This window comes from Alosa sapidissima, chromosome 14 (assembly GCF_018492685.1).
Source record: "Alosa sapidissima isolate fAloSap1 chromosome 14, fAloSap1.pri, whole genome shotgun sequence".
NCBI classification, from domain to species: domain Eukaryota; kingdom Metazoa; phylum Chordata; class Actinopteri; order Clupeiformes; family Clupeidae; genus Alosa; species Alosa sapidissima.
Window position 1 is genome coordinate 33,226,497 of NC_055970.1, and position 14,478 is coordinate 33,240,974.

At 49.5% G+C, this 14,478-nt stretch overlaps 1 protein-coding gene across 19 annotated transcripts in view; it reads right to left on the reverse strand.

The window, feature by feature from the left end:
* Positions 1–14,478, reverse strand: part of plekha7b (pleckstrin homology domain containing, family A member 7b) — a 92,836-nt gene that overhangs the window by 23,035 nt on the left and 55,323 nt on the right. For 16 of the 19 annotated variants that reach the window (XM_042061566.1, XM_042061565.1, XM_042061570.1 and 13 more), the window contains 4 exons: positions 14,241–14,341; positions 6,534–6,709; positions 2,204–2,614; positions 982–1,522 (listed from right to left, as the gene is read on the reverse strand). In XM_042061566.1, the coding sequence (XP_041917500.1) occupies positions 982–1,522; positions 2,204–2,614; positions 6,534–6,709; positions 14,241–14,341 (1,229 nt within the window). The other 3 variants (XM_042061568.1, XM_042061583.1, XM_042061582.1) reach the window with 2 other exon arrangements.

Below are 14,478 nucleotides of genomic sequence, written 5' to 3' on the forward strand. Positions count from 1 at the left end.
ACATTAAGACGTGATGCTCTTTTTATTCTGTACTGTACTAGTTTATGACAATCCTATTCATTTGTACGGATATTTTGTCTTTGAAGGGCATAATTAGTGACTTCAGGCGGCCTATGACTTATACGGACACTGTGCAAACATGACACTTTGTTTACTTGTGCGAGTGTGAAGGGGTGGTGTGCGCATGCGACTGGTGTTGGGTGTGTGTGTGAGCTCTCTAGGGCTCTGTGTGTGTGGTGCAGGGCTGTGAAGTGGGCCTTTCTCATGTGGGGGGTGTGGCAGGGAAACAAGCACCGCGTCGATCGTCAGCTCTATCCCACCACACACACACACACACACACACACCCATGAAACCTCTCTCTGTCTCTCTCTCTCTCTCTCTCTCTCTCTCTCTCTCTCTCTCTCTCTCACACACACACACACACACACACACACACACACACACACACTACACAGCCACAATGCACACAGACCTTCCCCCCTTTCTCTGTCATATACAGACACACACAGACTTTGCCTCTGCCTCTAACATGCACTCTCTCTTTCTCTCTCTCCCTCTCTCTTTCTCTCCCTCCCTCCATCTCTCTCTCTGCCACGTTCCCTCTCTCACATTCTCATGGCACCTGGGGGATGAGCACTGGGTGGAGACTGTGTGAATCAGTCACAGCTCATCATGAGGATCAAAGGCAAGATTGGAGGGAAACTACGGGGCGGCTACTTCTCAGGCCTGGCTTCCCATGAGCCTAACTCTACAGGACTGCCCTGGACCTCCACAACTCCCCACACAAGCCATCTGTCACAAGCTGGGGGGTAGACATGTTGTCAGCCAATTGCTCTCAACTGCTTTTGTGGTATCTTTCAGTGTCTTGTCTGTGTATCTGTGTATGTGTGTATGTGTGTGTGTGTGTGTGTGTGTGTGTGTGTGAAAGTAATAGAGTATAGTTACTGTTTGAGTTATTGTATTGTTGCTTTGCGCCGTACCTTGGAGAGCTGTGAGCACGTGCGTCGCGGGGAGCAGAGAAACGGGTGGTCGGCGAGCGGGACCTCGTTGAGCGGCCGCACTGTCACCCGGTCGGAGGGCGTGTGCGGTCTCCGCGGCGACAGCGGCTTGGAGGAGGGCGCGGACGGGGGTACCTCGCAGGGCGACGGCGGCACGGAGATGGAGCGCGGCACCTCCAGCGTCACGCGGAAGGAGGCGCCGGCCGTGTCCAGGTAGTCGGGCCCCGTGTAGATGGGCGCCGTGGGGCTGCCGTGCCGGAACTGCTGCCGCTGCTGCCACTCGTACAGCTGCCACACCATGCCCTCGCGGCTCGCCAGCCGCTCGTCCGTGCTCATGCGGAAGTGGCTCAGGCGGTCCTGGGCGTACTTGTAGTCGCTGGGCAGGTTGCGGGGCGTCGGTGGGGAGCCCCCAGAGGAGGGGAGACGGAGGGTCTTTGGCAACGACTGGTAGGCCTCCACCATGCTGGCCTTGGGCTGCAGAGGAGGCGTCCGCCGGGGGAGGCTGTAGTCTGTGGAGGGATGGCTGAGGGACAGGAAACAGGCCTTTCATCCAGCAGCTGTTCAGCCACAATAACACTTTAACTACTCAATAACACTCTTATCGTTAGATGGTATAGTTAATACGCTAGTCAATTTTAAAGGGATGTCTATAAAAGCAAGATAAAAATCACTTTTATCTCATACTAAGCCTACAGTATTTGTGCATGCCTTACTGTGGCTTACAGGATGCACTACCACTTTACACCAACAGAGGGCACCATTCTACACTAGATTTATTTTTACCTCCGTAATGTTCTCAGAGTCTGTGCAACTCTCTCACGACAAAAACGTGACTGACGGCTGCAATGGAATTACACACAAAGGTAATTACAAGGGCGACACAACTTTTGCTCCAATTTCTTGGGAAGATATGCCATTTTGTGGGCTGTGTGTGGGACACCAAATTATGGGGATCAGTCGAACAGTCAAAGACAGAGCAGCCTGGGATGGTCATTACATTATATTGTTTGTCATTTAGATGACACTCTTATCCAGAGGGACTTGAATTGAGGCTGAATTGGCTGTGAATTAACTACAGGGACAGTCCCACTAGAGCAACTAGTGGCAGCCCCTGGGATCAAATCCACAACCTTCAGGGCTACATTTGGACGCCAAACCCTCCTAACCGACAGACCACCGCCGCCCGACTTCTGGTCACACTAACCTCTTGGGGTCTCCTTTCTGCACTTTGACCCAGTGCTCCACCTGGGCCAGCGCAGTCTTCCTCTGCACCTGCTTCTCCGTGTGGGCGCGCTGCACCGGGGCCCTCTTGTACACCACGCCGCCGTTCTGCTCGGGGGCCAGCGCCCCGGGGCCTGGGGGGAGGCCGTTACGGTGGGTGGACGGCAGGGTGGAGGAGGGCCGCGAGGGGGCCACCGAGTCCGGCGAGAGCCCTTCCACCTCCACCCTGGCCTGGGCCTGTGCCTCTGCCCGCTCCACGTCCTTGCTGGGTCCCTCCCCCCGCTCCGCTGGCTGGTAGAGGCTCTCGGGCTGGGAGGAGCTCTTGCTGCAGCTGTTGACATGATTGGTCTGCGGGACTGCCTGTTGCTCTAGCTTCTCTGGCCTCTCGACCTCTCTGTACGATGGGAAAATAGAAAGAAAGGAGCGAGGGTGAGATAAACTGATGAGCCTGAAGGAGGAGGAGGAGGAGGAGGAGGAGGAGGAGGAGGAGGAAAACTGATGACCATAGACAATGAAATAACTCTCAGCTCATCCAGAGGGACAAGAACCAGTGGCTAATCTGTCAAACCTCAGTCGGTGGCACTTTCCTGGAACGACAGGGTGAGTCACTCTCTCACTGCTCTCATCTATCAGCTCCACTCACGTTACCCCCGTAACCCACCTCCTCCACCCACTCCGTCACAAGCCCTCAGCGGCGCTCTCAAAGACATACAGACACTTGGGCCTTAATTAATCTCTCCTCAGTCAAAGCAAACCCCTACTACCTTCCCTGTGAAACCTGATACAGTGGGAGTGGGTGCAGTGGACACAGGCTGGGTGGACTGAGACAGGGGGTGACATGAGGACTGTTGAGCTCTAGATATGAAGCTGCCGGGAACTGTGCCATTAAACCTGGAGCGTTTCTGACGGAGTGCAATTTCCCACTTGAGTGATGGAGAGGGAAGCTTAGAAAATGGACACAGGCTCATTAAATGCATTTTTTGCCATTACTGGAAGCACAATGCCCACAGGAAAAGCGCTCACTCAAACGCGCATGCACACACACACACACACACACACACACACACACACACACACACACACACACACACGCACACACACACACTTTAATACTAGTCTCCAAGCGAGGGAGGACAAAGTCATGGAGGGGAACGATTCCAAAAGGAAAAGAGAGAGAGACAGAGAGAGAGAGCAAATAAAGTTTCTCTCATGGGAAGCCAAGTGACGGTCATTTTCTGTAAGACAAACAGCCTGAGGTGGCCCCTCCATCCATGTGTGTGTGTGGGGGGGGGGGGATTGTGTGTGTGTGTGTGTGTGTGTGAGCTCAGCGGGTTGGACACATCATTTACCCCAGCATCCAGGGTAATTAATAGGACCCCGAATTTGCCTGGTGCAATTCATCAGACTCATCATTTTTTGGTGCATTTTTTGGTCCAGGAACACAACTGTTATAAATCACTGCAGTATTTGCCTCCAAAAACTGATATGACAGGTGTTTACAAAGATGAATGCCACACAGGGAATATTAAAAAAGGGGGGGGGGGGTTATCCTGCAATAAATATGTAGTTATGGTTTGTACACAAGATATGAACAAACTCATTTTCAGCAGATGCGGAGTGGAAGAATGTCATCATAAAAACCAAGCTAGCTTACAGTGTTTATTTTATGGGCCCTTCCAAATATGGTTAACTCCTGATGGCTTCCAGAGCAGGAGCAGAACAGATAAAAGGGGCAGAGATGTGAGGACAGCACTGCAGAGGAATCAATCAGAAGGAATTAGGGAATCTTTCCTATGAAACTCTCCTCACCTGCACACAAACCAAACACAATCTCCAGTGTGGATGCTACATATTGCACTGACCAGGCACACAGCGGTTTATTACTGAGGGCAAATTAAAAATAAAACAATAAATGAATAAATAATTGAAATAAATACAATCAGACAGTCCTTTTTTAAAAAACAATAGAGAGATTTGTGATGGAAACCTGAACCCACATGTCTCTATAGCAACACTACAAATGCCAGCAAATTATATCTACTCTGATGACAGCAAGGTGTGCAACGGGCCACAAGATGGCAGTAAAGCATAAGCATTAGTCCAGGGCTGAAAGAGAAAAGCCACAACTGACTATCGGCCAAAATGATCTGCACCACAATTCTGAGGGCTGCATTTCACTACCGTCCACACTGAAGACGAGTGCACCTGGCCAATCAGGGAGTGCTGCATCAGCCTATTTATAACACTTATCCGCACTTCAGCTCGCATACAGAAAAAACATTAGTCACAAACGTGCGCTTTTTTAGCGCCGTCCAAGCGCTAATCTAGCTGCCGACTTGCTAACGCTCTCCTCTTTGAGGTGTACTGATGTGATGCTGATGGGCCTAGAAGCGGAGATCAGAGGGACGTTTACCGGAGGCTCTGCCCACTGGCTTCAGCCTCAGCCCTGGAGCTGAACCGGAGGGGAGGTGGGGGGATGGGGATGGGGGTGGTGGTGGTAGCGGTGGAGGGATTTTGGCCCAAACTCAGCTGGCTTTGTGAGCAGGCAAGGCTGCCGCAGTGATCGCACTCCCAGAGAGCTGCAAAGAGTCCAACTGCAGCCAGCCTCAAACACAGCCTGGAGCACGAAGCCTCTACACACACACAAACACACACACACACACACACACACACACACACTGTACATATTTACATCCAAAAGACACACATATTTGCACACACCAACGCACAGACAGCAAACTGCACATAAATATGATATTAATTCAGACACACCCCTACACTGTCACAGAAAGACTTCCACTAGCACAAATCACTGTAAGCTGTCTTTAAGCTGCCTTCTTCTGCAGACTCTGCATAGCTGTGACTCCTGTCAAAGCCATACGGGGACATATGAGCTAAACTAATGTACTGTGTGACACAAACAGAATGAGATGACATACTGTGCACCTTCCTCCTGCGAGTCACTGAGAAAACATCAGAAGACAGCAAACTAATAACACACTGAGCCTCATGAGGCAATAGAGAACCAACATGAATCTCAGTATAGCCCTCTGACACACAAATACACACAAGCACACACACACACACACACACACACACACACACACACACACATAAATACAGACACACAAACATGTGCATACACACAAACATGTGTACACACACACACACACACACACACACACACACACACACCACACACACACACACACACACACACACACACACACAGACACACACACACACACACACACACACACACACACACACACACACACACACAGACACATAGACACACACACACACACACCACACACACACACACACACCACACACACAAGGACAAAAAGCTACGGTCCAAGTGAAGAGGACAACTGCTGGTCTCATAAAGGTAGTCCCATGAGACCTCTGAGGCTATCATTTAAGTGCAGCAGAGCTATCTGCAGTGGATTAAGCGAGTGCAGGGTCTGAGGCTTTGGTGAATCAGTGAGGGGACTTTATGTGAAGAGATGTGGAGAACTCTGAATGCATGCTTAAGAATTCATTACTGAATGATACCATCACAGTGCATAAGCGGACACGTGTGTTTCACACTATCACTGCACAGGAGAGTAGCTGGACACTGATGACCAGATAGATAGATCATAGATAGATACTTTATTGATCCCCAAGGGGAAATTCAAGACCACTTCAATAAAGTCACTGTAATACCTGGCACATTCCTGGTCCCATCCTGTGCACCCTGCAGCTATCAGTGCTCCCTTCCCCACTGCACACTACACTACACTACACTACACTACATCATACAAACTAGACCTCAAGTTTTTGAGTTCCTGCATTCCTGCATTCATTTGCATGTGTGAATGTTTAAGCATTTATGGTTCTTGGCTGATATCTCCAACTCATGAATGTACATATACCTTAGAATTATATGCATGCATGTAAACATATATGCAGTATTCATGTATATATGCATGCATGTGTGTATATGTATGCATGTATGTATGTATGTACTGAATGTATGAATGTACAGTATGTACTGTATATCTGCAGGTATAGTATGTATGTATGAGTATGTACTGTGTGTGTAGGTGTGTGTGTGTGTGTGTGTGTGTGTGTGTGTGTGTGTGTGTGTGTGTGTGTGTGTGAATATGTGTGTGTATGTGCATGTGTGTGTGTATGTGCGTGTGTGCATGTATGTGTTAGTGTGTGTGTGAGTGTTTGTGTGAGTGTGTGAGTGTATGTGTGTGTGTGCATGTGTGCGTGTGTGTGTGTGTGTGTGTGCATGTGTGTGTGTGTGAGTGTAAGCTCACCTCTTGACGCCATGGCTCTGCATGAGCGCTGCCTGGTTCATGGCTCTGATCCAGCCGTTCATGTCCTCCTGGGTGTCGGCGCTGAAGTAGTAGGTGCGCATGCCCCCATGCTCGGCCTGCGAGCCAATCACAGAGTTCTTATTGTAAATGTACGAGCGCATCCCTGTATGGGTGGCCTGGGGAGAGAGCACAACACCACGCCGTGAGCCCGAGGAGTGTCTAAAATGTGTGTGTGTGTATGTGTATGTGTGTGTGTGTGCGTATGTGTGTGTGTGTGCGTATGTGTGTGTGTGTGTGAGTGTGTGTGTGTGTGTGCGTGCGTGTGTGTGTGTGTGTGTGTGTACGTGTATGCGTGCGTGTGTGACTGTGTGTGTGTGTGTGTGTGTGTGCACGTGTGTGTGTGTGTGTGTGCGTGTGCGTGCGTGTTGTGAATGTGTGTGTGTGTGCGTGCGTGTGTGCGTGCATGCGTGTGTGTGTGTGCGTGTGTGTGCATGAGAGAGAGAAAAGAGGAGGGGACAGTGTGTAAGACCAGAGAGGGGTACAGGTGCTTGTTGCTGGCGTCCACCCAGTGGCTACGGCACCTTTAGAAAGGACGCACAGAGAGGCTGCCATGCGTAAAACAAGAGAGCCAGCAGCAGAACGCGCCACGCTAATTGCACGAAAAAGCAATTAGCACCTCCTAAAAGATCCTGAAAAAGATCCATGCAAATAGCACTAAATGGAAAAGAGCCGCAGGGAGAAGGTTCTGTCCAAGTGACCCTGTCAGAGCCCAGTGCATTGGCCTTCTCACGTGGGAGACACTTACAGAGTGTGTGCTTAGAGAGGGAGCGAGAGAGAGGGAGAGACAGAGAGAGGGAGAGGGAGATAAAGAGAGAGATAGATAGAAAGAGAGAGAGAGAGAGAGAGAGAGACACGGAGACGATCCTGCATCCTCACATCATCTTCAACATCACGCAGAAAATCAATATCATATGTATTACGGTGATAGTATGATTTTATGGTGATAATTAAAAGGTTATTCCTTATCAGACTCAGATGTGAGTTCATCCCCTAGATGATTTATAAACTAAGAAAAGTCCAATAAAATGACTTTTAATTAAACACACACATTCCGCAGTGTGACAAAAAAATTATTGCAAGAGTGCTCGCTAATACAGTATACAAAATACCCCAGGGAAAGAAATTACACTTGGAAAGAAAACACACTATTGCGACAGAAACAGTGAACAGGCCCACCCCACACACTGGCTCAAACACACACAAACACACAAACAGCACTCTAACTGTGCACGCCTTACCCCACACACTGGCTCAAACACACACAAACACACAAACAGCACTCTAACTGTGCACGCCTTACCCGAGTCCGGTCAGCCATTTAAGAGCAGCCGTGCTCTAGCTCAGGGCTGCAGCTCCACAAGGCGTTCATCCCGCCCCGTCTGGTCACCCTAAATCTGCTGCCCTGCCAAACGTGCAGCGGCTAATCTGGACCCCTCCCGGCGGGGGGCACGGCTGCCACTGACCACCGCCCGCCGGCCCGCCTTCCTAATCACCGTCCAGCTCAGCAAGTTTATACAGTACGGCCTGTCCCACCCCAGGGCCATTATACTCCCCCGGGGCTGTCCCACTGCCCCTAGCCCTGTCCAGCCCTGTCCTGCCCCCCGCCCCCACCGCGCCTGCACAATCACACTGTACTCACAGGATAGAGACCCACCCAGGCCGTTACGTTAAGGGTGAGAGTCCCATCCCACCCCACCCCACCTCCACCCCACCCCACCTCCACCCAGAGCCATTATTAGCACACTGTTACTCTTTTCTCAGCTCTACTCTATCAAACAGTGGTGACCTCAAATCCTCCGGCCCATTAGGTTTGATTGAGCAGTTAGTGCCACAGTGAGACATAGCATGCATTAAGTGTAATAAAGTAGTGTAAGAGGAGTCTGACACATTAAATAATATGATCAAATGACCAGGGTAGTGTCCACTGACTCTGCTGATCACGCTGGACAGTGTGGGGATGACAATGCCTGTTTGGACAAGGCAGAGTCCCAGTTAATCTGACACAGTGGCTCCAGCGTGAGCCATACTGATTCACTCCACACAAAGTGCTGAACAGGCATGGGGAGGCGAGCATGCAACGTAACAGTGAGGCTGAGTGTACACACACAGGCAAACACAAACACACACACACACACACACACACACACACACACTCCCTCTCTTTCTCTCTCTCTCTCTCTCTCTCTCTCTCTCTCTCACACACACACACACACACACACACATACACACACACCTCCTTCCCTCTTAAGAATAAAACAACAACAATTTACAGCCACACATGCCACATGCTAAAAGCCACTAATCACACAATACAGCAAACAACTACTGGTAGCCTCTACAGCAAATCATCCTCTGGACCAGTAAGACATCTCGAAATGCTCTCAAATGTCACTGAAACAACGACGAGGGACATTCAATTAGAGTAAATGATCTGCTGCATCATAAAGCCATTTCTAAAAGCCCATTACTGAAGTGTGCACAATTAAATGGTGCTTGTGCTACTGCCTGGGCCGATGGCACCCACAGGTAATGGCTCTCAAACCACAAAAATAACAGCAATTGAATTCATCTGAAATCAGGAAATGCCTCTCATATTTTCTATTTCTCAGAGTCTGTCAGCACCTTGCAGGCAGCTCCGTGGCACTACATGTATACAGTAGATGTAATCAGTATTTCTTTCTCTTTCAAAATCATACAGGTAGTAAAAGTTCATCTAACAATGGCATGCCTGTAACATTTGCTGTGTGCAAACAGTTAGCACCTCAAACATTGTGATGTGAGTGAAAATAAAGTCCGGGGGGAATTAACAATAGAAACAGTCTCTGCTTCTTACGCTTCTTTTCACCCCATGGCTTTTTTTGCCGGCTCTATTTTAAGCGAGCTCGGGAGATAAGATTAGGCTTTCCCTGTATGGGGCTTTCAGTGCTGGGTTCTGGATGATTTCATTGTCCTCGAGCAAAGAAATGCGCTAAAATTGGCTTTCAATGGCTCTCAGGGTGTTGGCGGGCAAGCTGTGATTTGGAAAGTAATGGTAAGTTGACAATTCAATAATGAGGGCCAAATGAAACACTAAGTGAAAGGAAGACATATAGCTGGTCCTACAATGGAAAAGTACTTCAAAGCTGCAAAACTATGATGCCAAAATAAGCTTCAACAGGAAAACATACAGAAGAGGTACGCATTATAGCAACCACAAGAAAACACATCTCCCATGTTCATATAGAGGGGCTGGCTGTAGTTCCTGGTCCCCAGGTGTAGTTCACAGCTAGGTCAGTAACATGATGATGATGACAACAATGATGATCCCTGTGGAAAGCCCATGAAACTGGAGAAGTGTGTGGGGATGTGGTGCAGAGAGTAGGGTGGAGAATCAGCACGACAGAGACCACTAGCCCACGCTAGCTTGCTAGCGCCAGCCACGACACGAGACACGGTGATGCTGACGGGCAAGGAGCGGGCAAATACCAGTGCTGACCTGCAGCAGGACATTAGCATAATGGTTTTGGGCCAAAACATGAAGGGGAATGTCAATTCAGCGTTTCAGCACAATTAGCTGCCGAGGGCCCAATGAGGCCTTGTGGACGTCTCATTAGGTGGGTTTTAATAAAATCAACACTGGTTTTTGCCCTCCTTCAGGTAAAACACAGCATGCAATATGGGGGGTGAAAAAACTGACAATGCACATAGCTGAAATGTGCATCCCCTGCACCCTTTCACCGCTCTGGTGGGTGGGGTGGGGTGCGGGTGGAGGAGGGTGGAGGACAGGTGTTGGGTGATGGAGATGGTCCCGGGATGAGAATGAAGTGAAATCAAATACCTATTCATGCAAGAGGGCGCCTGAGTGTCTCGGGGAGGCCTCCAGGAGAGACGGGCGCGCTCCCAAAAGTGCCCCCACCAGGTGCCACCAGGAGGAGGGGGGGAGGGGGGGCAATCCGCCAGTAGGGAACGAGAGAAACACAGTGAGTTGAGTTGAACAGAAGAAGAGGAGTCATCATTGGCCAAAAGTCAAAAGAAGTTTCATAGCAAACCCGAGAGTAAACCAGACAGATCCTGTGGCCCTTTTGGGGTCGCTGGTAGTTTGTGACCAACTCTGTGGGGTGTTAATTGGAGGGACTGTTACACCATTAGCGCTACAAACAGCAAGCTGGCAAGGAGCAAGGAACAGCACACCAGAACACAACACTACACACGCGACAGCACAAGGGTGAAGTTAGGGTGCCAGGGGCTGGTCTCGGAGGCAGATCCTCTATACCCCACACATGTCTCCTTATATAGGATATACTGTACCTGCAGCACAGTAGAGCACACAGCATTCTTCAATGATTTTTCTGTTGTTATGATTTCTGCTATGCTAACAGAAGGTAGCCTGAGGCAAGGTTTGCATGTAGGAAATTCTATTTCTAGGCACTAAAGAAAAGCAATGTACAGTTCTAAAATTTCATTGAGCATGAACACAATCTGCTGCGTAGTCCTTTATGGTGTATTAAGTCAGTGACTTGGTTTCAACAATTCGTTTCACCATTGAATACTGTTGAGGTCTCCAGTATGAGAAGCTGATGGGATAGTTTGATAGCATTGGTTGATATAATAAGAGCATCAGAGGGAAAGGGGGTCACATATGGCCACCGTACCCATCTCTCTTCTCTTGAAATCTACACCGCGCAATGAGAAATAGCCAGCTGGCCTGTAACCAATCTCTTTGAACAGACAGAAACAGGGTATCTGTTTATGGTATCCACTGACGGCTTCCACCAGCCTTAAACTTAAAACAGATGCCCGAGCCACAAAAAAAAGCCCTCACAAAACACTCCAAGGTGATACAAGCCAAACCCATCACACACTAATCCAAGACAAACACTGCAGATTCGGTCCTCAGTGAAACCCTCCCAAAGAAACCAGACGTACTGATGCTGTATGCTCACAGCTACCTGACTGCTTCCATTAAATCTCCATCTCCATTAGACAGAGTAGCTGGTGGGGACCAGAGGGGAGTGGAGGCCTCTCCCGTACACGTTAGCTAATTACCACAGGCTAATTACTGCCCCCCCCCCCCATCGTACACCACCGCTGGGCACGACGAGCAGAAGAGGGAGACATCAGAGAATGGGTGCCGCACCTCTCTCCCCAGCCCATGTATAATGAATCCACCTGCAGGCACTATTGTCATAGTAATGGTATGCTATGAAGCTGGCATGCGCTGTAAAGGGGCTGCTGACGAGGGCAGGCTGGTGGGTGGGATGAGTCCCCATGGCTTACACACAAGGCCCAGAGGGAGCCGTGCTGGTACAAAGGGAATAAAACAGAGGGGCGTCTGACGAGCCTGCAGGCATCCACACCCACATTCCTCCAGCCCGCCACTCTGTGGCTCGTGAGAGGGGCACTGCTTGGCACTGTAGAGGAGGGGGGAGGTGCTGTGTGTGTGTACGGTCCTTTTAATACATAAGGAGCAAAGCACCCCCTTCCTTCAAACCTTGACTGGCACACCCTGACTGATAACGGAGCAGGAGGGTTTCAGCGTGCCGGAAGGTTTGTTTGTTGTCCAATTCTTAAAGGTTAAGTCGAAATTGATTACCCTGCAGAGGCGTCGTAAAATTACTTAACCTTTTGCTCCAGGCGAGTAAATACCTGTTTAGGGAGTTAAAATAAATTCACGATTCAGCGGCTCGAACAAATAAACTCTCTAAAGGTCTGTTAACGGCTCCACTTCACTTGGCCACACACTCAGATCCAAAGATAATGATGATCCCATGCCAGGCCTGGGAAAGTGGAGAAGAGAAGAGGGTGGAGAAGGCATGCAGCGGGCTTCCAGCATGGGGGGATCCAGCATGGGAGACGGGCTAGCACACGCTAGCGCTAGCACTGCTCATGACACTGTGGCACTGACAGACATGGAATGGAGCACAGACCACAGACAACCTGTCTTCTGCTTCTCCACGTCTGGTTATCAGCACAGTTCAGCTGAACATACAGTAAATATTACACTGGGATGTATTTATAGGAACGGCTACCAGGAATATAAACAATTTTCCATTTGGCTTGGCTCATATACACCAAATGTATGAGGGTGTGGCACTTCCTTGCTTTGTTGTTTTGGATGAGGTAACCAAGTGAAATACTGCAATGCACAGAACTTCCAGCCAATGGATCCAAACTAACACTTCAGAGAGGCCCAAGCTACAGTAGGCTGCCATATCGCTCCAGGCAGAGGGGAGGGAGCGTGAGTGAGCACCTGAGTGCTTGTGAGACCACTGACACAGCCCACCCTTGCATGTTAATTATTGATGGTTTAACATGTTGCATGCAAAGACAAATTTCACAACGTAGCGGACAGATAGACACAGACACAGACACAGACACAGACACACACACAGACACAGACACACACACACACAGACACAGACACAGACACAGACACACACAAACACACACACACACACCAACATCACAGGATAGGTCCACTGCTGGCCCACCCGCGCGCGGGCTGGTCTAAACACTGATAACAATATGCCATGCATCTGGAGCACAGAAGCAGAAGGCGGAGAGCGGCCCGGCCGGGCCTAACAGACGGGGGGTCATTCTGGGCCACCAGCATGGCCAACCCACACACACGCTGGCTTATGTGAACACAATCTGGCCGTTATTGCACAGCCCATAGATATCACAGCAGATTATCAACACAATTACCAAGGCACACTCACACACACACACACACAGAAGCACTCACACATTGATCGGACAATTGAAGGCTATTGATAATTAAAGACATTTTTCAAAGGAGCCTCTTAAGGAGTCTTTTAAAGGAGCATCATGACAAAGGAGATAAATAAAACTTTTCTAAAGCACTAATTAAAAATGTTTATTATGGTGCATGCAGACAAACAGGGTATGTTTCTAGCACTGATGAGTAGGGGAAATCATTTTGACTCTGCCTGTTTCCTGAGGTCAATGTTGCAGCAAGACTGAAATATGATGCAGGCTGTCTCCTTGTTTAACTTCCTGCTTTCTATCCTAATTAGAATTGAGGATTGATGGCATAAACCCTACAGTTGTCAAAACACACCAAACAGAGATAAGTCTGCTAATGCTTTGTTTACTTTCATAGTAAATGTTTCGCTTCAAATGTCTTTTATGCCGCACCAGCAAACTTATACTGTCCTTTGAGGAAGTAACCAAATCTCCTACTGAGTGCTTTGATAACTGCATCCATGGCTGCTGTTTAATAGTCCGGTGAGGCAACGCGGCGGTTCTGTCTTGGCAGTGGGAACCGGAGCCTTTTTGCCACTGCACCGTCCGCATGACAGCAGCCATTCAGCGGGCATCAGAGGGCACACTGCTGTGGGCTCTGCCAATGCCCGTCACACAGGCACAGATAATGAGGGCCACGGCCTCCCCAGCCACTAAGCACCCCACTGGTCTGGCCAATTAATGCCTGACTACGACTGGCCAGTTAGCGAGTGGACAGTGAACTTTTAGAAGGTGATAAACTTTCAGTCATATTTTCAGGGCCACAAGTTGGTACTGCCTTGTGAAATAGCTGGAGTTGTTCACAAAGTTGTGTAGCTAGTGTTTATGTTTTGACACGTTGGGGGATTGGGCTGACCATAAAGCCTACTGGCCTATCAGCAGTGAGGGGGCGGAGCAACTTACCTTAAAGGCGTACTTGCGGCTGATGTGGTCGTCTGGCTCCACCGGTGAGATGACGTAGCTAGGGAGGGGAATGCTGCCCAGGACTGTCTCCTCTCGGCTGTCTGTTGGGTGGACAAGAATGACAACCGTCAGTCAAAGCTGCCCGCATGACACCCTCCCCCCTGACCCCTGACCCCTCAGAGCTCCGATGGCATGTCATACATCAGAGTGAGCAGTGGACAGTCCCCACCTATAGATG